Source organism: Rhinatrema bivittatum, chromosome 2, assembly GCF_901001135.1.
Source record: "Rhinatrema bivittatum chromosome 2, aRhiBiv1.1, whole genome shotgun sequence".
NCBI lineage: Eukaryota > Metazoa > Chordata > Amphibia > Gymnophiona > Rhinatrematidae > Rhinatrema > Rhinatrema bivittatum.
The window spans coordinates 308,654,276-308,678,417 of record NC_042616.1 but is presented as its reverse complement, the minus strand read 5'-3'; the positions used below and the strand labels follow the sequence as shown (position 1 = coordinate 308,678,417).

General features: G+C 42.9%; 1 protein-coding gene across 1 annotated transcript in view; it reads left to right on the top strand.

The window, feature by feature from the left end:
* Positions 1-24,142, top strand: part of ULK4 (unc-51 like kinase 4) — a 1,180,200-nt gene that overhangs the window by 620,276 nt on the left and 535,782 nt on the right. Inside the window, exon 30 of the mRNA XM_029589702.1 lies at positions 19,719-19,811. Coding sequence (XP_029445562.1) covers positions 19,719-19,811 — 93 coding nt within the window. The remainder of the gene's footprint in view (positions 1-19,718; positions 19,812-24,142) is intronic.

Below are 24,142 nucleotides of genomic sequence, written 5' to 3'. Positions count from 1 at the left end.
GTATGACTGGCCCATACTTTACTTGATACATCTTTAAGTCTTTTGCCAGTTGCTCACCGAACAGCGTAGGTGAGTGCCTAAACCCTTTAGGCAACCGAGTCCATGTGTACTGCTGCTTTACTCCAGTATCTGCATCTTCCCATGTGAAAGCAAAAATCTTTTGACATTCCTCCGCCACCGGGACGGAGAAGAAGGCATCTTTGAGATCAATGACACTGTACCACTTTGATGCAGGAGAGACTTGAGCCAAGATTGAATATGAATTTGGCACGAGGGCTACTAGATCTTCTACTTGACTATTCACTTTCCTTAGGTCTTGTACTGGTCGATAATCATCAGATCCAGGTTTCTTTACGGGCAACAAAGGAGTATTCCAAGCAGATCGGATTCGCCGGAGAATGCCCAAATCATACAGTCTTTGCAGGTGTATCTGGATTCCTTGTCTGGCCATATATGGAATGGGGTATTGAGGTTGATTAATCACCTGTGCATTCTGTTTCATCTCTATCCATATGGGGGTACCGTTGATAGCTATTCCTCCCGGGTTCTGCTCGGACCATACTTTAGGCACGCTATCCATCAGTTGTCTTCGTTTTTGTTGAGGGGGGTGTTGTTTTCATATCGATGTTCGATGGTTCGTTCGACTATGGGAAGATGTAGTCTCCATTCTTCTTGGAGGGGACAGATGAGTATCACTGGATGGTCCCCGAAGGAGGCTTTAGCTTCCCCTGTTGGTTGAAATCTCAATGTGGTCTGAGGCTTACACAGCAGGTTCCATCAGATAAGGGATACCATGGTCCTGCCTACTTGTATAGTTCATTCTTTCTGCAGAGGGGCAGTGAGTACCTGACCTGAGGCGCCCACTATAGAAACAGTCTCTTTCGTCGGGGGGGCCGATTGGTGCAGTCATGACAGATCGTTGGCCTCTGAGTCCAACAGGCCCCTGATTTTTGTTGTGTTACCTCGTGGATCTCCACCAGAGGGTCAGTGGGGATTCTTCCCTCCCGGTCTCTTCAGGCTGTATGCTCCTTGTCGCCTCCTCCGCCATCTGCCAGTGGGGGTTGTCCGATCTCCTTCCTCCTCGGCCCCTTTGTGTCGGTGCAGGTCCATTTTTGTCGTTAGTATTCACTGCAGGGCTCCCGTATTTCTTTTGCCATTCTTCACAGTCTCTCTTCCAATGGCCTTCATTTTTGTAGTACGCACACTGATTCTTTCCCAAAGGGGGTCTTGTTCCCCCTCCTCTTCGCGGTCTGCCATTGTCTTGGCTCCTTCCCGTCCGCGTGTCCTCGAGAGCGGCGGCTAACAGTCACTTTCTCCTTCATGTCTCTACTTGCTTCTCTCTTTTCTCTTTCACTTCTCTATTTCCACATACTTGGTCTGCTATAGCTTTTAACTGGCTGAGGCTCATGCCCTCAAAGCCTTCGGCCTTCTGCAGGTTCTTTCGGATGTCAGGTCTATTATTAAGTTCCTGGTTGCAGGGACGGGCCCTTTTCTTCTCTTCCTGATCCCTGTTCCCATACATCTCAAAATACGATGAGTCATTAGTGAGAAGTTCCAACACTGCTTGTAGTCGGATAATACGATTTAACATATAGATTGGAGTTCTATATCCATAAGAACCATCTTCAGCCCAAGTGGCAGGGCCAGAAGCTGCAAAACATTGCTTCCTTCATACTTGTAAGTTTGGCATTGGGTTAATTCAATAAAGTCAACCTGGATCTGCAGGCAAGGATCCAGGGGGGGGCGCTTTAGGTGTGCAGGAGTGATGATCAAACCCTTGGAAGCCTTGTATCAATTACATTGCAAACACTAAGAACATATGGTAATAGCCAGAGCCCAGCCCCCACCAGTGGTAAAAGAACATAATTGCAATATATATATATATATATATATATATGTGTGTGTGTGTGTGTGTGGGCCACTACTTTATCATTTGGGCCGACTCATATTTGCTCTTGTTCCTAATCTTGCATAGTGGCCCCTTCTCTTGCCCACAACTTCCAATAATCCTTATCTTGCGCCTGCCACTGAATCAAAATTTTTAATATTAAGTCTTTGTTTTCTCCGGTTTTTTTTTTTTTTTTTTTTTTTTTACAAACGGCATCCTGTAATTCCCACAGTCAGCGCTGCACATGCTTGGCTGTCTTATCTTGCCAGTTCCTTAAAACAGGGAGTAACTCTGCATATTTAACTACTGCTAGCCAAAGAAGCAACAAGAAAAACTTTAACAAAGAACCCATTCTTAATCATTTCTCTAAATTTCCCAGAGACAGCTTCAAAATAAACTGCGTCAGCAAAAGAGAGTTCATACTTTATCATGCGTTCCAATGTAACTTTTAAATAACAGATAATATATATGAGACAAGCATTGAAACGCACAGCCATATTGAATGCACTACGCACTGGCTCAACGTCTTTTTTTTTTTTTTTTTTTTCCTCTGGCTCGATTCCCTCCTCTCTCCTGTAATTATCTCTGCCGTTAACCCTTAACTGCCATCAAGTTCTAAACTTCAACACCAGTAAATGCATTCTCCAGTAATCAAATCAGTATTTTAACTTAACACTGTACATTAATTTGTTGTATAGTAGTCTTGTGCAGCATCTGTAACCCAAAATCTCTTCTTATTAGGGTTTAAAACAATTAAAAACAAAGAATCCCTGGTACATGTGCTTGCAATTCACAGATAGCAGTTACATACATTACAATCCTTAATTAATAATGGGGACTTCCAGTTCCCCATTTTGTGCGCCTGAGCCACCATTACGAGGGCGGCTCCCTCCACTAACTTCTTTGCCCACGACGGAGGATTCTCAATAACTGCAATCCAAGCAGTTATGTACGGTTAATCCTCAGGGCAACCCGGATTCCCTTCTTCACTAACTATTTTCAGGACCCTTGTGGCCGTTTGGAAATTGAAAGTTCCTTCCGGAGGCCAATTTACACACAAACCGGGCCACCTATGGGTGCATCGTTGAATCATTCCGGGTTTAGTACATTTATGTCTATCGAACACTTCCCTATAGTGTTCCGTCATGACTTTTAATGGAGTAGAACCGCCCCCTCCCATTAGGATAGAATCACAGACAAAGGAGGGAAGGGAAGACGGATAGGTAAGGGGTCCGTATCCGTCAGACACAAAAGGGTCACTTTCACACAACAAGAAACCTATTCCCACTATCGTATGCGTTACTTCTTTTTCCTCTTTTTATGCGCGTGGCTTTCGGAATGCAATTCCTACCAAACCACCGCTTGGGGTGTGATCAAAGCCCCCTCGGTCCCCTCACGGATGGACCGGTTATTTGCTACTCTTTTAGCTATTCTTCACTTTTCCCATCATTCCCATAATACTCGCCTGCAGGGTTCTTCCGAACGTCACGAAAGCCTTCTTCCCAGATCACCAGCCCAAAGGTCTCAGAGGATCTCCGTGGAATGACCCCCTCAGATACCTGATCACTGAACTCAGCGGTGGCCACTCACCAGGCAAGTCTGGGGGATCACTCCGCCACAAAATCCCCTGGACCAACTGGGGGGCTAAAATAGCGTCCCCGGTACCTCCTGGCTGAGGCTCGCCAAATGTAACCGTCTCTTTTTAGTCAGTAAGGAGGTCCAGACAACTGATCCGTAAAGATAGACTTTTATTGCTAGCAAGATGCAGCTAAGACAAAGGCTTAGTACAACTGCATGCCCCTCCCCTCCAGGAGCAGACTCTTATGCACTTTACAGTTCTTATCTTTTACACATGCGTTCTAAGCATTGCTGAGCAAGCATATTCCGGCTGAAGGGGCTACTGACCCCCTCCCTAGACACCCTGGAACTTTCGTGAAACTTCTCCCATGTTCTGCAGGAGAGGCTGCTGGGACTTGCAGTTCTGGAAAGGAATTCGCGGGTCTGCAGTAGTACAGCCCATCACATAATACATCCATTGTTCTAATCTAGGTTACAGCAGTGAAAGCTTATCAGAGAATAAGAACAGCGAAGCCAAAAAAATGAAAATGTGCAATGTGCTGACAGAAAGTTTCTCAATGTCCTAATTACAGCTGTATTGCAGACTGTAAGTAAACCCGTCATGAAGCAGGGAATTCTGGTACATGAAGTCCTTTGTCAGGTTGAAGCGTTCAGACCCCTTCACTATGGTGAAGGACCGTTTATACTTTCTGAAGTTGGATGTGTTGGTGTGTGCAGACTCCAAATGGATCACTATTCCCATGGAAGGAGGAGTGGCCTTGAAAAATGCTTATTTATTTATTTAAAAACTTTCATTAATCACCTAACAGATTATATCTTCCTAAGCGATTTACAACAGGAATTCAAATATTTTAAGAATGGCCTGGCCACACATGTATGTCCTGGTACATGCAGAAGAATATTATATCAAACTTGAATGTGACCCCACAGGAGAATTCAAAGGACTAATCAAGAAGGAATCATAATTTGCGGAAAAAGCCTTTTTTTTACATGGAGGGAAATTATATATCTTGTTGTAAATCACCCTAAGCTTCTGTTATTTTACACCATCTCAAAAATTCATAAACATCTTACCGACCCTCTAGGGCGACCTTTGTTTCTTCTATAGGATCCATTTTGGAAACATTATCATTGTTTATGGATATATTCTTACAGGAATAAGTTATAAAAGCTTTATCATATATTAAAGATACCAAGCATATGTTGAACATTGTACAATCAGTGGCTATGAATAATTTGCAGTTCTTTTTGGTTCCTCTAGATATTAGCTCTTTATATACTAACATCCCACAGCCTGCAGTATTACAAATGATACGAGAGATTCTATCTCAGCATCCAGAGTAGAATGGATGCCATCAGAATTTATTTACTGAATGGACGAAATCACCCTCGCACAATTACTTCTGTTTTTAACAAGAATACTATTTACAGCACCATGGCTTTGTGATGGGAGCAACTATGGCCCCGAGCGTGGCTAATTTATATGTTACAACACAAAACAAGGAGAAGAGATTTACACTCCAAAAAATTATCTACACAACATAAGGGAGATGCAAAAGAAGTAATGTCCAAACAAGGAATAAAGTTAATCTTTTCCCAAGTTGTCATTTATTATTTTTTCAATGACAACTTGGGAAAAGATTAACTTTATTCCTTGTTTGGACCATTACTACTTTTGCACCTCCCTCATGTTGTGTGGGTAATTTATATGTTACAAAATTTGAGGAACAGTTCTCATATTCCTCTCCTTTTTTGAATATGTCCATTACTGGAGATACATTGATTATATTTTCTTTCTTTGGGCATCATCTACAGCTCATTTGTTATCATTTGTTGAGTGGTTAAATACATGTGATTTGAATATGATGATAAAAAAAAATCTCTTTTTTGGATATCCTCATTTTCAAGACAGACACAAGTTTGGGAACCTCACTTTACCAAAAGCCTATGGATGGAAATTCATTGTTGTCTTTTTCAGTTTTTCATTCTTATAATTTGAGGCTTAATCTACCAGTTGGCCAGTTCTTATGCATTAGACAGATTTGTTCATTTAAGGAAGACTTTATCGATTTAGCAGGAGATTTTAGTGCTCGCCTTTTAGAGAAGGGCTAGTTGTTTACAGTCATCAAAAAGTGTATAAAAGAGCATACAGTGCAGAACATCAATGGCTATTGAGTGATCAAATTAAAGAGCCAAACAATAGATATGAGTATTCTGAAATATTCCCATGTTTCTAAATTTATTGACATTATTTTTAAGCATTGGAATGTTTTAAAATTATACGCAGTATTTTCAGAACTACCAATGATTGCCCATGCATGAGGTAAAAATATTTGAGATTATTTGGTGCACTCTTGTCTTCCTGTAACAGAACATTGGGAAAATAACCTTTCTAAGGATCATCAGTCCAGTGGCATTTGTTCTGTTCTACTTCCATTTTTCGCAGACGTTGGTCCAACCGACAATGGGGTCACACAGTTGCATTAACATCGTATACTGATTGCCAATTTGTATTTGTTATTTATTTTATAGCTTGTCCCTGCTCTCAGGTCTGTATAGGGAGAACTAAAAGAAAAAAATCAAACTCAATTTTTGGAGCATAAAAGCTGCATTAGCACCAAGAAAGAGCAAGCTCCTTTAGTCACACATTGTTTAAAACATAACCGTTCATTTACTGATTTATGCTGGAGTATATTGGAACACATCAAAGAATCACTGAGAAGGGGAGATTGAGAGTCCTGATTAAATCTTCAGGAACAATATTGGATATACTTTCTTAATACAGTTGCACCTAGTGGATTAAATCTTGAAATAGAATGGTATTCAATTATTTAAATAGACAACTTTTTTTTTGGGGGGGGGTTGGGGTTTGCCTTTTGATTTTGATTTTAATTTTGATCACATGCATTAAGATCTTCTGAGTATTTAAATCTATATCCGCTGTAGTGATACTTCCGACCTGGAGAGTTGTCTCCAAAATGTCCTTGGACGCTGTAGCCTGAATTGAGTGTGGTATGCTGAGGTATTGTTTGTTGAGAGATTTCTGACTTCATTTTTTACCTCTGCTTTTAAGTAACAGTTTGTATTTTATTTTTAGAGAAATGTTATATATCTAATCAGCATATGCTATTAAATAGACTGAAGGGCCCCCCTGATGCAGAAACTCAGTTTCTAAACATGGACCATGTCATTGTGGTGAACTGCAGAGAAATGCTAAGATAAGATTTTTAATTGCACTAAACAAATTAATCTCAGAATTGTTTGTTGGTGAATTTTGATGAAGAAGCCATATGATTAAGAATAAGGCAAATGGAGGCTTATTGCCGGTAGTGCCTATTATGATGGCTAATATTTAAATCTTAATATTAAAATCTTATGTAAGGGAAGTGTTAGTACCTGGAGCGTGGACCCTTGTTCTGAGGTAGAGTCTGTACTGCCATCAAGGGAAGAACTCCTCGTCGGTCTCCACCGTCAGATGGCGAGGCCTGTTGTAGATGTGGATTGGACTTCACCCTGGAAGCACGTGGTCCCCCCAGGAGGAGCCCGTAGGGATACGGCCGCTGGGACTTAGGCGACTTCCTGAGGATAGAAGATGGTCTGGATGCAGGCGCCTCCTGCAGGTCGTGGGTTCCAGACGGCTGGCGCCTCCAGCAGGTTGTACGTAGTCTCAGTAGAGAAGTTGAAGAAAATCCAGAAGTCGTCCAAGACTCGGAGTCCCAAGAGCAGTCTGCAGCCAGTCCAGGAGTCAATACCAGAGAGCGATCCAAAGCTGGTCCAAGGGTCGAAGTCCAAAGCATGATCCGAAGCCGGTCCAAGGGTCGAAGTCCAAAGCGTGGTCCAAAGCCAGTCCAGTGGTCGGGGTCCAAAAGAAGCAATCCAACGAGGAAGACAGAGCAGAAGCGGGACGAAGAACCAGGATACCAGGAACACAGGAACCAAGCAAGACCTCAATACTAAGGCAAGGTCTGAGGAGCAGACCATGCCTTTAAATACTAAATCCAGAGGAAGTGCTGCAGAAGGGAGCCACGACACTTCCTGTTGTGGCCCCTTTAAGAGCTGTTTTCAGCCGCGCGCGCGGCCCTAGTGAGTCTGAGAAGGGGGCGGAGCTACGGTGGGAGTCAGAGGCCTGCGGCCGGCCGCAGATTGGCCCTGGCCATGCGGGGAACGTCTTCTGAGGCTCCCTGCACCAGCAGGAGCCTCTGTGGAGGCCCGACGCCGCGCGTGGGTGAGTGCCAGGTCCCGGCCGCGGACCGCCGCGGCCGGCCGCCATGACAGGAAGTTCTGCCTATGTATTGGTATTACTAGTTTTTCTTCCCTTGTTATTTTGTTTGGCACGACCATTTTGAGGATCCCATACAATAAATCCCTGTGAGGAATTCAGGGGTCACACAGGAATGTACAGCTGTAATCGTTGATTTAAATACAATGGTCCCTGTCCCCACAAAGGGTTTACAAAGTTCTCTTTAATTTTTTTTTCTTTCTGTGCTCTTTTGTAAGCAACTTTTCTCCTTCCCTTTTTCTGTTTATGCCTTTCTTTGTTATGCCACCTTTTCTGTCACTTCTATCCTTTTTTCCTACCCTATTTATTATTCTAAATATTCCCTCTTTTTTATACCACTTACCTTTTCTTTTTCTTTTCTTTTCCATTCTTCTTTTTCTCTCTGTCCCTGTTATTGTTTATCCCTTTGTTTTTACTCTTCTCTGTGTTTTGTTTCTCAGTCTTCTTATTTTTTATCCCTCTTTTTTATTTTTCTATTCCATTTGTTTTTCTATTCCTATTCACTTCTGTTTCATCTCTTTCATCATCTCATTTTTCTTTCAAATTTTCTTTTTCTTCCCTCACCATCTCTTGAATTTTCTCCACTACTTTTTTTGCATGATGATTTATTCTTTCTTTTATGGAAGTGGACCCTTGGGCTGAGGGGGAGTTGGTGCAACCTGCAGGAGGAGCCCTGCAGGTCCCCACCATTGGCAGATGTAGTTGACTGGAGCAGAGGCCCAACTAAAGATTCACTAATACCAGCCCTTGTTCTCCTTAGGTTGAGCCCTCAAGTACCGGGGCTGACTAGACTTATGTGTGGCCCTATGGGCAGGTGAAGGTCAGTTGAGACAAGGATGCAATGGGCCAGCACCAGAAGAGCATGCGGCATCACATTCGGGGTGAGGTCTAGCCAGGCAGCGTTCAAGTGATGTCATGGTACTGGCAATGGTCTGGGCAGGCAGAGTTCAGTTGGAAGTGAGAGCAGGCCATGGTCAGGGGCAGGTGGAGGTCAAACAGCATCAAGATCCAAGCTGAGGTCAATCCCAGAAGGTAAATCCAAGATTAAGCCAGGAGCCGGTCTGAGGTCAAAGCCAGAAGGTCCAATCTAAGAGACAAGGAACGAAGAAGGGTGGAGGAGACTGACCAGGAGCAAGACAGACGCTGAAGTCGGACAAAGGAGGAACTGACCACAAACACAGGAATTCAGAAAACAAATCAGAATGCAAGGAACCAGGAACCAGACATTGGGAATCAAGAACACACTCAGCATGATCAGGAATCAGGAATAAGAATCAGGAATCGGAACGCAAAGGCAATGCACTTCTCAAGACTAGACCTGTTTCCAAAACAAGGAGAGGTAGGAGGAATGGTCTTAAGTAGTAGTCCCTTTCTGTGATGTCATCAACAGGTGCCCTCCAGCTTTTTCTGCCGCGGGCCCTTTAAGGGGAACTCAGTCGAGCACGTGCACGCTTATGGGAGGCAATATGAGCAGTGCGCTCTCTAGCGCAGTCAGTGTCGGAAGCAGTGAATCAGGTCCAGGGCTAGCAGTGCTGCTTTGGGTGACGGTGCTGTGCACAGGGAGCCACCTCCTGTGCCAGAACATAGCACACCCGCACATCAGGCCCGGAAATAGCCTGCAGACCGCCGAGCGTAACACTTTCTTACCTCCATCCCCATCTTTTCTCTCTCTTCTAGTACTACCTCTTTTCAGTTTCATTTGCCCCTTCCCATACCTCTTACCCCTCACTCAATTGCATATGGCTCATCTTTTTTCTCACTCTCCATCATTATAATTTTTCCATCTTCCTTCATCTCTTCCCTCATTTTTCCATTTTCAACCACTCCTAACTCCCTTTCATCCATGTCTTTCCTTTTCCCATCCCACATCTATTAAGTTCTTTTCTCTTTCTCATTGTTTTCAAGTTCCTACCACTCTACTAGTTTTAGTGATGCCCCCCACTTTCCTGAGAAATGATCTGCTGGAAAAGAATAAAAGGTTTTCAGAGAGCCAGTGCCCTTTCAGAAGGAGAATCTGCTGGGCAAACTAGAATTTTAATACCTGACAACTGCAGGAAGTACTGTGAGACACTCTTCTCCATCTGGCCCCCTATAGTCTGTATGCTTCTTTTGTATTCAGTGTGGACAGATAAAGGAAGTATTTTGCCTTTCACATTGTTGATTGCCAGCACTTTTCCTAATGGAAGGGAGGAACTTCTTATTTCCAGCCCTCAGTAATTTCACCCTTTCATGCAGTTACTTTTGTCTTCGTTTATATATCATTGAGAGGACAGCTCATACTCTGTCATCATTTTACTAGATTCTATATTAGAGAAGAGCTAAGAAAGAAAGAAAAATCCTGTAGTGTGAATAATGTATAGTTTTAAATTATTTTGCTATTAAATGTGTATTAATACTCAGTGCTGTACATGTGTATGTAAGGCCAATAATATTCTTATTATAAAACGATTAACTATTGCTTGCATGCAGCCATGAACAGAAGATTCCTTTATCAGTTTTCTAAACTGGTACAATAGAAAATGATTTATCTATGAAATAAATTTGCTAAGCTGCGTTAAGTGTTTATCATGTGGTAAATGCCTTAAAGTAATGCTAAAGTACATGAATTTACCCTAAATAATGCCAAAATGGTAATGAGCTACTTTGCAAATACATACAAAGCAGCTCATTACTATGCAGTTTCATGCTAATAAAATAATGTGGCCTGCCTGAAAAATCACATGGTATGTTATTTTCATAAAAATTAGCTACAACTCTGGAGTTCTAGCTAATTTCACCCAGGTCGCATAGAGATGCTAATGTGCATCCCAGTGTTCCCAGGGCTGTGTTTTTAAAGGCTGGAGGAGCCAGAATGAAGCCCCTCCCCTACAGTAAAAAAAACCCACTTTGCCACATTTCCCCTCCTCCCTCCCTGTAGAGGCAACCCCAGTGCAATAGAAATGTTTTAAAAAATGTAAATGCACATTGACAGCCCCTCCCCTCTTCACATCCCTGCGTCTCTGAAAACATTGACACCCCCTGCCCAAGTCTACAAACGCCACCCAAGCTTCAGGACTACCTCTCCACCCTAGCCCCTCCCATGGTCAAACCTTACAATCCCTGGTGGGCTAGTGGGGCCCGGAGTACCTCTTAGGCTCAGTGTTCTGCACCATCTGAGGAAAACTGGTGCCAGCCAGCCACTAATCAACTTATGCTGTAACTTATATTGGGAAGGGGAATAGGGACCTTCCCTATGCAATTTGAATTAAAATAAAACATTTCCATTGCATGGGCTGCCTCTAGAGGTGGAGGAGGGGTGTGTCAGAGGGTCTCAGAAAACCTTCAGGGTGTATTTACTATTTCGAGGGTGCTTTATTCGGGCCACTTGGACCCTTAAAAAAGATGGCGGTCCCAGGAAAAGGGGGACAACTAACCTTCAGTATTTTCCCCATGGTATTTACTGTGATGGAAATACCTTAGAGGATAAATTTCAAACAGATACATTCACGCCTATTTACATGAGCATATAGATATGCAGAAATCTCCTGTATTTCACAACCTGCATATTTACCATATACCCAAGCTTTAAAATACACGTAAATGTACCCTGCAATATGCGTGCACATGTTTACTAAAAGTTCAAATATATATTGCATTTACCCGGATAAGCTTCGATTTATCTGGCTAAGTATTTATCTTAGCCGGATAAGTCTTAAAAGCGCTATGTATTCTGCTAAGTCAGATAGCTAAATAAGTCTGAAAATTGCTTCTTATTGGACAAGTAAGATAGATGGATAAGTCTGCTACTTATTCAGATAAGTAACTTTGAGAATTATCCATCTTTCTTACTTATCCAGATAGGTCTATTTGAGATTTATCCATCAGTCTTATTTATCCAAATAAGTAGCTCTTTTCTGACTTATCTGGCTATCTGACTTAGCTGGATAAGTAGCTTTATGAAGACGTATCTGGCTAAGTGCTGCTACTTCTCCGGATAAATTGGAATTTACCTGGATAAGTAGCATGCAATTGCTATACTCGCGTATTTTTACATCTAACTTTAAATAGATACTTGTGAAGATTTTTTTCCCGATAATTTACACACATTTATCCCTTTAAGTCAGGTTTTACGCGGGGAAAGTCGGGAAATTTTCTAACATGCAAGTAGCAATCAAATTGGAGTTTTATCAGTTAGTCTACTAGTTCGCCCAGTCTATCTGCAGGTTATTGACATCCTCGTGGCTCTTCAGTCTCAACTCCCCTCATTTCAGACAGACCCCTTCACTCAATCAGTATTTTACTCTTGAGAAATTAATGATCACTTACTCCAGAAACAGAGCAAATACGAGAGTAAGCTGGCAAACCTACATGTGTAAATTGCTTATAAAATTGCAACTTACATGCGTAAATGTTAGCTCCAGCCCAAAACACCCCTGGCCTGTCATTTTTTTATATGTACAAATTTACTCGCGGATCCTTACTATTTTATAAATAGACGCTTATGTGAGTATATGCTATATACATATGTATATGCCAGATTTTTTTCAAGTAAATTTTCAAAGGAGCTACATGCATAAATATAACATACTATTGTAGCAATTTTCAAAGGCCATTTACTCATTTAAAGCACATATATGGGTATATCCTATAGACAATTCAGTGGCGTATATTGTAGCAATTTTCAAAACCTTGCTTACATAGGTAAAACCCAAATTTAAGGGGTAGATTTTAAAAGAAGCGAGTGTGGCCTATATGTTCATGCACTACCTGGCGCACGCACATGTGTGCCTGATTTTATAACATGTGCGCACATGTTATAAAATCGGGGGTCGGCGCATGCAAGGGGTGCACAATTATGCACCTTGTACACGCCAAGCCGTGCTGCCTTCCCCTGTTCCCTCCTCCTTCCCACCGCTTCTCCTAACCTTTGCCCCCCCCCCAGCCCTACTTTAACCCCCCCCCCCCCCCAAATTATTATCTTACCTTTCGTGCCTGTCGGCCGACTGCCAGCTCACAATCCCGTCACAGCGGGAAATATGGCCGCTGTGCCAGGATCCTACCCCCGCCCCGCCCAAACCCCGCCCCTTTAGTAAAGACTTACACATGTCCTGGGGCTTCATGTGCATCGCCGGGCCTTTTGAAAATAGGCCTGGCGCGCTTATGTAAATTTTTTAAAAATCTGGCCCTAAGTGTGCAAATGCTTCTGAACATAAGACCCTATAAGGTCAATTTTAAAAGTGCTAAGCATGCCAAAGCCAGGATAAACACACATGCCTCGGTCCATACGTGCTTCACAGATTTAAGAAGCGCCCGAGTGTGTGCATATCTCCCAGTATGTGCACAAATCGATAAGGCAAAATAAGGGGTGAGGCATGGGCAGGACATGGGCGGACCAAGTCTGTAACATGAAGTCTACACGTAAGTATTTATGTGCACAAGTTCATTCCGGGGTCCCCTACAGTGTAACTTTATTTATCCCAGGACAAGCAGGATGCTAGTCCTCACATATGGGTGACATCGGTAATCGAGCCCTATACGGAAAAACTTCTGTCAAAGTTTCTATGAAACTTTTGACTGGCACCCAGAATGCCTACGGAGCATGCCCAGCATGCCATGATATTCTCTGCACAGGGGTCTCCCTTCAGTCTTCTTTTTTCCACGGAGCCGTTAGCCTCGTGGTTAAATTGGAGTCCTGTGGTGATTTTTCACTACACTTTAAAACTTTTTGGAAAAAGTTAGAAAAACTTCCTACCGCAAGGGTCTCCCTTCCTTACCATCGTGGTAAGTTTTTCTTCTTCATTTTCGTCGGTTCCATACCGTTTTCCCAAGCCATAGTTGTCGACGGCTGTCCGACTAAAATGGCCTCGGGTTTTAAGAAATGCCTGAATTGTACTAGAAATATGTCCATAATGGACCCGCACCAGGAATGTGTGCTCTGCCTCGGCGAAAACACGACTTCAGGTCCTGTAATTGTGCGCCAAGATGACATCGAAGGGACGTCAGCTCCGGATGGAGAAGATGGAGCACCTTTTCAAGATTCAATTGCTCCCAACAGCATCGACGTCTGCCCAGTCGTCTCCCTCTGTGTCGATACGTCAGTTAATCCTTAAAAAACGACTTTCAGGTGAGGCCAGAAGTCCCCCTCCCTCCCCCTCGCCATCGTCGAAGGCGTCCACATCGGGCAGTGAGAAGTCGAAAGAAAAGCATCGACATCGACGCCCACACGCCATTGAACCGGTGCCCGCCACGTCATCGACGGAATCGGCCTCCTCCACTAAGAAACCTCGGCTGAGCGCGGAGTCTCCGAGGCCTACGATTCCAGGGCGATCCCCACCGTACCAGGGTGCAGGGTACTGTACCTCCTCAGGGCTCTGAGGAGGTACCGGCATCGCCATCACCGCCTACCCCCATAGCTGCTCTGATTCCATCAGCTATGCGGGCGGAACTTGATGGATATATCCGTCAAGCGGTTCGACAAGCACTCCTCGACACGATGCCATTACAGCCATCGGCACCGACTTTGCCATCGACACCAGCTCCGGTGCCATCGGAGTCGTTACCGTCAATGCCGATGTCACCATCAATTCCGCCACCGATGCCATCGGTACCGCTCCCGATTCCGGCGTCGATTCCACCGATGACTCCGCGATGCCAGCCTCAGAGGTATCTCTTTTCCAACCCTTGATGCAGAAACTGGATACTTTAAACGATGTCATGTCCAGGAAGCCGCAAGACATCGACTAAGAACCCATTCCAGGACCTGCAGGAGTTTCTAGGCCTCACCAGCCACAGTCTCCTCTATTCCCAACAATCCCTAAGGTTCCACCATCGATACCTGCTGGGCCACCACCAGTGTTGCACCCAAGGGATACGGGTACAGATACTGACACAGATGTCTCTTCAGAGGAAGATATGCTTTCTGAACCATCACCTCCCAAGGACCGTAGAAAGTCTCCTCCGGAAGACTTATCATTTTCCAACTTTGTAAAGGACATGACGGAGACTATCCCTTTCCAACTACAGTCTGAGATAGATTCCAGACAAAAAACACTGGAGGTTCTACAATTTGTAGATCCTCCAAAGGAGATTTTGGCTGTGCCAGTGCATGAAGTACTACAGGAACTCATGTACCGAATGTGGGAACATCCTGGATCTCTTGCATCGGTCAACAAGAGATCAGATGCGACATACCTGGTTCAACCAATTCCTGGATTCTAAAAGGCTCAGCTACCTCACCAATCTGTGGTGGTTGAATCCGCTCAGAAAAAAGCTAAAAGAGTGAAAATTCACTCCTCCACGCCACCAGGAAAGGATAATAGATTCCTTGATAATTTAGGACGTAAGGTATTTCAAGGATCTATGTTGGTATCTCAAATTGCTGCTTATCAACTCTTCATGAACCAGTACCAATGTAATCTCTGGAAGCAGGTCCAGGAGCTTACCCAGACACTCCCTGATCAGTACCAGGAAGCCTTTTTTCAACTGGTGTATAAAGGCCTAGAAGCAGGCAAGCATGAGGTTAGGGCAACTTATGACAGTTTTGAAACGGCATCTCGTCTGTCAGCTTCAGGTATTACAGCTCGTCGATGGGCCTGGCTTAAGGCATCAGATCTGAGGCCAGAGGTACAAGAGAGACTGGCCGACCTTCCTTGTCTTGGAGACAATCTTTTTGGAGACAAGGTAAAAGAAGCAGTCGCCACGTTAAAAGAGCATACAGAGACTCTAAAGCAGCTCTCCTTAATACCTCAGGAGTCTCAACCTCCTTCCAGGAGACTTCCCAGACAGGATACAAGGCGTCCATATTACCGCCAACGACGCTATTATCCTCCAACAAGCCGTGCAAGGCCATTTCGCCCAGCTCAGCGTCCCCAGTCTAGACAAAGGCCTTCCAGGCCTCAACCCCCTCCTCAGACCGCATCAACATCGGGGTTTTGAAATATACTCAGAGAGCAGAAGCCCATCCTTCAATCCACTCCCACACCTACCAGTAGGAGGTCGCATGGCCTTTTTTCATCACGCCTGGACCTCCATAACAACAGACCAATGGGTACTTTCCATTGCAGCTCACGGATACCGATTGGATTTTCTCACTGTACCAAAAGACACTCCACCAATCTCCTCTTGGACAGTGAACCACCACTCCAAACTTCTAAAAACAGAATTATCCACCCTTCTGAGAGCCAGGGCCATAGAACCAGTTCCCGGGCCTCAGCAGGGCAGAGGATTCTACTCCCGCTATTTCCTCATTCCAAAGAAAACAGGCCTACGTCCTATCCTAGACCTCAGAAATCTCAACAAATTTCTCAAAAAAGAAAAATTCCAGATGGTATCATTAGGCACCATGCTACCTCTTTTTCAAAAAGGGGATTGGCTCTGCTCTCTAGATCTTCAAGACGCCTACGCTCACATTCCCATCTTTCCTCCTCATCGCCAATACTTGCGATTTCTGGTCGAAGGACAACATTTTCAATACCGAGTGCTCCCATTCGGCCTAGCCTCAGCACCTCGAGTATTCACAAAGTGTCTGGTGGTGGCGGTGGCACACCTCCACAAAATAAAGGTGCATGTATTCCCTTATCTAGATGATTGGCTCATCAGGAGTCAGACGAAAGAAGGAGCTCTCAATTCCCTCAAGCTCACAGTCAACTTGCTTCACTCCTTGGGGTTTCTCATCAATTAGCAGAAATCCCATTTCACACCATCTCACCTTCTACAATTCATCAGTGCAGATTTAAACACCATCATAGCAAAAGCATTTCTTCCAAGAGACCGTGCCCATACACTCATTCTCCTTGCACATTCTCTCCGAACTCAATCTCGAGTCACAGCTCATCAGTGCCTCACACTCCTCGGTCACATGGCCTCCACAGTTCACGTCACTCCCATGGCCAGATTGACCATGCGACTAATGCAATGGACACTCAAAACACAATGGATTCAAGCCATTCAACCATTGTCCTCTCAAATTCAAATAACTCAAGAACTGTGTTCTTCCCTCCTTTGGTGGACATCAATGAACAATTTGCTCAAAGGTCTACCTTTCCAACAACCAGTTCCACAAGTAACATTAACTACAGATGCGTCCACTTTAGGCTGGGGAGCGCACATTGGTCATCTAAAGACCCAGGGGACATGGACAAAGACCGAAGCCTCTTTTCAGATAAATTTCCTAGAGCTTCGAGCTATACGTTATGCGCTGCATGCGTTCAAGGACTGCCTTTCACACAAGACGGTTCTGATCCAAACAGACAACCCAGTAGCCATGTGGTACATCAACAAGCAAGGGGGAACAGGTTCCTACCTCCTTTGCCAAGAAGCAGCACAAATTTGGGACTGGGCCCTAGCACATTCAATTCTTCTACGGGCCACTTACCTAGCAGGCATCCACAACATAATAGCCGATCGCCTCAGTCGTCAGTTCCAACCACACGAGTGGTCCTTGGATCCAACGATAGCAACCAAGATCTTTCAACGTTGGGGTCGACCAACAATAGATCTCTTTGCATCCCATCTGAACTACAAAGTGAATGATTATTGCTCCCTGCTACGGCAGGAGAACAGCCTACCAAAGGACGCCTTTGCTCGCCATTGGAACTCAGGCCTGCTATATGCGTATCCACCGATACCACTCATAACCAAGACTCTAGTGAAACTGAAACAAGACAAGGGGACCATGATACTCATAGCCCCATACTGGCCTCGACAAGTATGGTTTCCCACACTGCTAGACCTCTCAGTCAGGAATCCCATTCGCCTGGGAGTAGCTCCCAATCTTATAACTCAGGAACAGGGACGGTTGCGCCATTCCAACCTTCAATCCCTATCATTGTCAGCATGGATGTTGAAAGCTTGATTTTACAACCACTCAACCTTCCAACCACTATATCTCAAGTGCTTATAGCGTCACGTAAACCTTCCACTAGAAAGAATTATTCCTACAAATGGAAACGGTTTACTTTGTGATGCACTCAGAAATCTATTGATCCTTTCACCTGCCCCACTACCTCACTACTAGATTACCTATACCATCTTTCAGACTCTGGTCTTCAGACTTCATCTGTACGAGTACATTTGAGTGCAATCTCAGCTTACCATAACAAGCTGGGAGTCGCACCTATCTCTACACAGCCTCTCGTCAGTAGATTTATGAAAGGTTTAACTCACCTTAAACCTCCTTTCCATCCCCCAAGCATACAATGGGACCTAAACGTAATATTAACCAGGCTCATGCATTCTCCATTCGAACCCATAGATACCTGTGACCTAAAATTTCTTACATGGAAAACTGTCTTCCTCATAGCCATTACATCAGTTAGAAGAATCAGTGAACTACAAGCACTTGTCACATACGAACCTTTTACAAAGTTCCTACATGACAGGGTGGTGCTCCGTACTCATCCCAAATTCCTTCCTAAGGTAGTCACAGAATTCCACTTGAACCAATCCATAGTTTTACCAACATTCTTTCCAAGGCCTCATTCCCACCAGGGAGAAAGAGCCTTACATACCTTGGACTGTAAGCGTGCACTGTCTTTCTACTTAAACCACACTGCAGTCCAAAGGAAATCCAGTCAACTTTTTGTATCTTATGATCCAAACAAACCAGGTAAAGCAGTGGGTAAACATACTTTGTCAAACTGGATAGTAGATTGCATACAGTTTTGTTATGAGAAAGCAGGCCTTCCTCTTCAAGGGTGAGTAAAAGCACATTCAGTCAGGGCAATGTCAACCTCAGTAGCACACCTTCGCTCTGTACCTATTCTTGACATTTGTAAGGCGGCAACATGAAGTTCTCTGCACACCTTTACAGCTCACTACTGTTTAGACAAAGAAGGAAGAGAAGATTCAGCCTATGGACAATCTGTCTTAAAGAACTTGTTTCCAACTTAATCCCAACTCCTACTACATCCAACCTGCTGTGATTTTCGGCTGACTCATTTACAACAACAATACTTCACCGTTGTTTCACTACAAAATGACTCAGCCTCTAGCTTGCTAATCACCCATATGTGAGGACTAGCATCCTGCTTGTCCTGGGATAAAGCAAAATTTCTTACCTTGTAATAGGTGTTATCCCAGGACAGCAGGATGTAGTCCTCACGAAACCCACCCGCCACCCCGCGGAGTTGGGTCCGAAACGTTTTATTATTTTATTTTTTGGCTAACGCTAATTGCTACAAAACAGACTGAAGGGAGACCCCTGTGGCAGAGAATATCATGGCATGCTGGGCATGCTCAGTAGGCACTCTGGGTGCCAGTCAAAAGTTTCATAGAAACTTTGACAGAAGTTTTTCCGGATAGGGCTCCATTACCGATGTCACCCATATGTGAGGACTACATCCTGCTGTCCTGGGATAACACCTATTACAAGGTAAGCAATTTTGCTTTCTGCTATGGATGGCATGTAAGTTTTAAAATAAAAAATTCCAGGCTAGTTAGTGAGGTTTGAAGGGTCGGGGCTGATTAGGGTAAAAGAGAGGTTATCTAGCTAGGGGGAGTAGGAAGCCCTATCCTTTACCAGGGCAAACTAGTAACAAACTGTGGAAATGCGTCAGCGCATGCATATTTGCTTTGGTCCACGTGCCTAGCAAAATCCCCCCATTTATGCTGTAGAAACAGTATTTGCTTACCCATGCACATCCATATAAAATTGTGCACATCCACGTACTGCTGATTTTATAACATATGCGCATATATGTGCGTATGGTATACATTGTCCGTGGCCATTGACGCGAGCCGGCTTACATGCCTACAGGTATGCCCATGTGGCTTTTTAAAAGTTATCGTCCCAGTGTGCAAGTTTTGAAAATTCACTTTTAGGGTTTACTAAACTGTGCTCCTGCTGTGGAAAATACCATGGCTTAGTACATGACCTGTTGTGATATGTGCATATTACTCAGGTATTATGTACATTATGGTGGTTTGATATATTTCCTAATACCTATAATTTATGGCAGGTTTTATACTATAACCATTTTTTCTTTTATATTACAGATATGATCATATTCTGATAGAAGCTGATCCTGTACCTGTTTATGCACTAAAATTGTTAGCTGCCTTGACTGAATATAGCCCTGTTTTTACCAGGTAAAACATATTTCTTTTCATCTAGGCTGCAGTGTCCTAACTACTGTTTTGTGCTGACCAAATTTCACATGAAACTTAAGAGTTGTTAAAAGGCAATATTTATCAATGAATCATTTTCAATTTAAACTTTACCATTCTTTGCACATCATATAGTTTTCAGTAGAATAGTATAATGCCTGTTTTTCTCTGACTTTTCTTTCTCACATTTTTATAGCAGACAAAATAACTTAAATAATTATATATACAGAAAAACCTCATAACATTGTCATAACCATGGGTTATGTGAGGCAGCACATGTAATTTCTAATCTCTATAATTTTATCATGGCTGATTCATTTTCTGCTGATCTTTTGTATTACCTGATAAAAACTTTTTTTCACATTTCTGTCTTCCTCATAAACTTCTCATATTACTCTATATTGCTTTTTGAAATATGTTATTTTAATAAGTAATTTATTTTTCTTTAGTTTGGAGCAATATTTTGTGTTTACTGCTCTGCATGCCTCCTTTCTGGTCATTGCCTTATAGCACTTTGAGTGGATTAGCTTCTCCTTTTTTTTCTCTTTATAATGATTTTTCTTATATTTTCTTATGTTGTTTCTGATGATCACAATAACATCAAAACAGACCAGTGGCTTCAAAATGGGCTCCCTGTGTGAACATAAGTGTGTCCCTCAGATAGTGTAGTATCTGTTGAGCAAGCTATGATGTACCTGGATGTGACATCTGCTCAAGAATGTTGTCGCAAGTTGTTTGTGACTTACAGGAAATGTTCTATATCTACCTAACTTGTTCATCTAAGTTTAGCCCTCCAGACTGACCTAGAAGTCTGGAGAAAAGGCCATAGGTTCCATAAAAAGATTTGTCATAAGTCAAGCTCTGTCAATGCAACCTTAAGATTTTGACACAAGGCTAGACCAAGAAGAGCAGAATCTTTCATTGCCTACAAAGAACTTGATGCATGTGAGTTTGAGGTACCAGCTGAATCTTTGACCACACATTAGAACTTGGTGCATTATTTGCATTAATCACAGCGCCCCCCCTCCAATTTTGGGATCAGATAACACAGCCAGGAAATGTTAACCTCTTGCTGTCTGGTTCAGAGGATGACTTTCTACTAATAGTCCTTCAACATGCTCTCCTAACCTGTGCTAAATTCTGGTACAGGTCTCAGATCCTTGTTTGTTTAATGCTGGCAAGTCATACCCTGCTATAATATATTTTTTGTGTAATATCAGGAACAGTTAAACTCAGCTCTAACTAACTGATCCATTCCACCCCTCCCTTTCAGTTTCCTGCTTTTGCTTCTAACTTCAGAGCTAGGAAATGCCACTGTGTATATTCCTATCTTAACAGGATACATCTGTAAGGGCAGAAATGTATTGCCTGTCTCTGTGAAATGGATTCAGTCTTTAATCTTAGAAAGACAAAAATATAATATAATAGAAACAAAAAGTATATATTTTGTGTAGGGTCCCTTGCAGACATACATTTACAATATCTTTAAACTTAACCAGCAAAGTTTTTGCTCAGGAGCTTTTCTGTACGGCGGCCATTTTCATTACTGGCAGACAGACAGGTTATGAAAACCGAGGCCGAGATTACCGGCACACATGGCACCCTTGCGGGTGCCATGTGTGCGTTAAAAAGCGGGCACTGAAAAGTCAGCGCTCGCTTTCAGCGCACATAATTGCATTGGCCCCTTAGTGAAGTGTGTATTTTGTGTGTGTGTGTGGGGGGGGGGGGGGGGGGGGGGTATTTGTATCTGTCCATAGATTTCTGTATTGTATATAGGCCTCTTGAACCTTTTTCTTGTAATAGCTTTATAGCCAATTTACTTTTTATTTTCTCTTTATTAAGTTATAATAATAATTTGACAATAATAAACTTGCCAATAGATAAGGGCAGTGATACACAAAATAAAATACAAAATAAAGTATATACTAAGATAATAATTCAAAATTGCCCTAAATACCAAGAAATAGAGGGAACCAAGATTCTAAAGAGTGTTTACATATAAAGCCGGTATTTCTACAATTGCGATAACTGGTTAGTTAGCTAAATTGTCAGATGAAACATGAGAGTATTGAAAAGCCTTAATTGAGCAGGATCATAATATATGTATTTAACATTATGAATTTTCATAATGCATTTACATGGATACCATATTGTAATCTGAGCTCCCATTTGTCTGGCTTGATGACTAAGTGCTAAAAACTCCTTTCTTCTCTGTTGGGTAGATCTTACTATATCCGGGAAAATCCATAATTTCTGACCATAATATAGAACTTGTCTATTACGAAGAAACAACTTGAGAACCAAGTCTCTATCAAATGGAAAAATAAACTTAACCAATAATGTCCCTCGACTTTCAACTTGCGCTGTCCTTGAAGATTCCAAAAAAGCTGATAAATCAGCAGTAGAGGGTACAGGGCCAGGTAATTGAGGAGGTATTATTATTATTTTTATCAAAAGATATAAAATAAATTTTTGCAATAGGTGGCACTGCATTCAATGGAATTTTCAGAATCTCCTGCAAGTATTTTTTGAATTGATCCTGAGGAGAAACATGGAAGATTTGAGGAAAATTCAAGACTCTCAAGTTCCAATATCTCATAGCATTTTCAATATTCTTTAATCTCTTTGAATAGACGGTATCTCCCTATATTAATCCAGGCTGCACATTCTGAATTTGAGTTACACGCTGCTTTAAATTTTCCAATTTGGTAGCATGGGAAGAAATAGAGAGTTTAGTGGTTTGTAAACAATTTGTTAATATCGTTTGTTATAGAAATTAGAGATGAAATAGATTTTTCCAAAGTCATTATAGCAATCCAAACAGAGTCCAATGTAATAACAGGAGTTTTAACCAGATTAGCTTTATGAATAGAGCCAACCATATCCTCCCCGCTAGGCATTACCACACTGTCGTGGTCACTAGCAGGTCCTCCTTCCCCCACGGGAGTTGAAGCCATAGCAGGTAACCCGCGGCATTCTGAATCCCTCACGTGTTGTACCGGCAACTGAAGCAACAGAGTTGGTTTTCCACTTACTTCAGATATCCTGACTCGAGCCGAAGGATCTGCCTCAGAGAACCCCTGGAGTAAACTGCTCTGAATCCAGGCATTGACAAAACAGCAAGGAAGGCTGCTTAATAAAGCCGTGAGAGCAGAAATACACAATAAGCAGCCAGATGTCCAATCTGTAAAAATTTTATTGTGTAGAACCAAATATGAGTCGGGCTCATTTGCACATATTTGGTTCTATACAATAAAACTTTTACAGATTGGACATCTGGCTGCTTATTGTGTATTTCTGAATCCAGGCATTGCACCGGTCGGTCCAGTCCAAGGGTCGGGTCGTGGAAGGGGGGAGAGGGAGTTATCGGTGCTCCTTGATTCAAAAGTGTTTGTGAATCAGGTGACGCCACCGCATGGTACATACCGGCAATCCCACGATTTCTGCACCTGGAGTCCAGCCGGGAGCAGCAGTGAAAAGACCCGTAATTCTCTGCTGAGTTGGGCTGACTGAGGGGGATACTGAGGCTACCTCCCTCTGTCTACCCTTATACTTAGTATGAGGCATAATTGTGGTTAACAGCCAAAAAGATCACAAAGAACGGATCTGTTCACAATGCGTCCCTCCTTCAAGATGCCATCTTGGCTCCCTTCATAGCCAATTAAAAAATCTGAGATGAACATAGTCTTTGGTCAAGGTACTATATTTATTTATTTATTTTTTAACTTTTATATACCGACATTCTTGCATTAAATGCAAATCATGCCGGTTTACAGTGAAACAGAAAAAGCAGGAAAAAATTCCTTAGTCGAATACAATGAAACAGCTTAGTTAACAAAGGAAACATAAAAATACATTTTTACATATACACAAAGGTTTGCAAGAAGGGGTGCATAAAGGGGAGAGCCCCTTTGTCGCGCGCCAAAGGCGCGCGACGCCTGGTGTTGAGGCTGTCTTAACTGTCTGATGTTAGTGATGTCATGGGGGGGGGCGGGGTCTAATGATCGCAGCACTTACATCGCTGCTTCTTTCCAGTTCCAGGTGAAGATCAAGCTGTTTCCTTCACTTCCCCTCCCATGACTGTGGGAATATACATATTCTAGGGTATACTCAACTTCTTGTTTGTTTAGAAAGAATTGTAATTTATGTTGGAGATTTTTTTTCTGGAAAGTCTTCCTAATTTTCAACTTTTCCAAGTTTTATGTAGGCCCATGATTTGTTGGAGGGTCACTAGCAGGTTTATGTTCTCTTGGAGACCTTATGTGGTAGGAGAAAAAATGACCAGATCATTTGCATATATAGCAGGCCTTTGA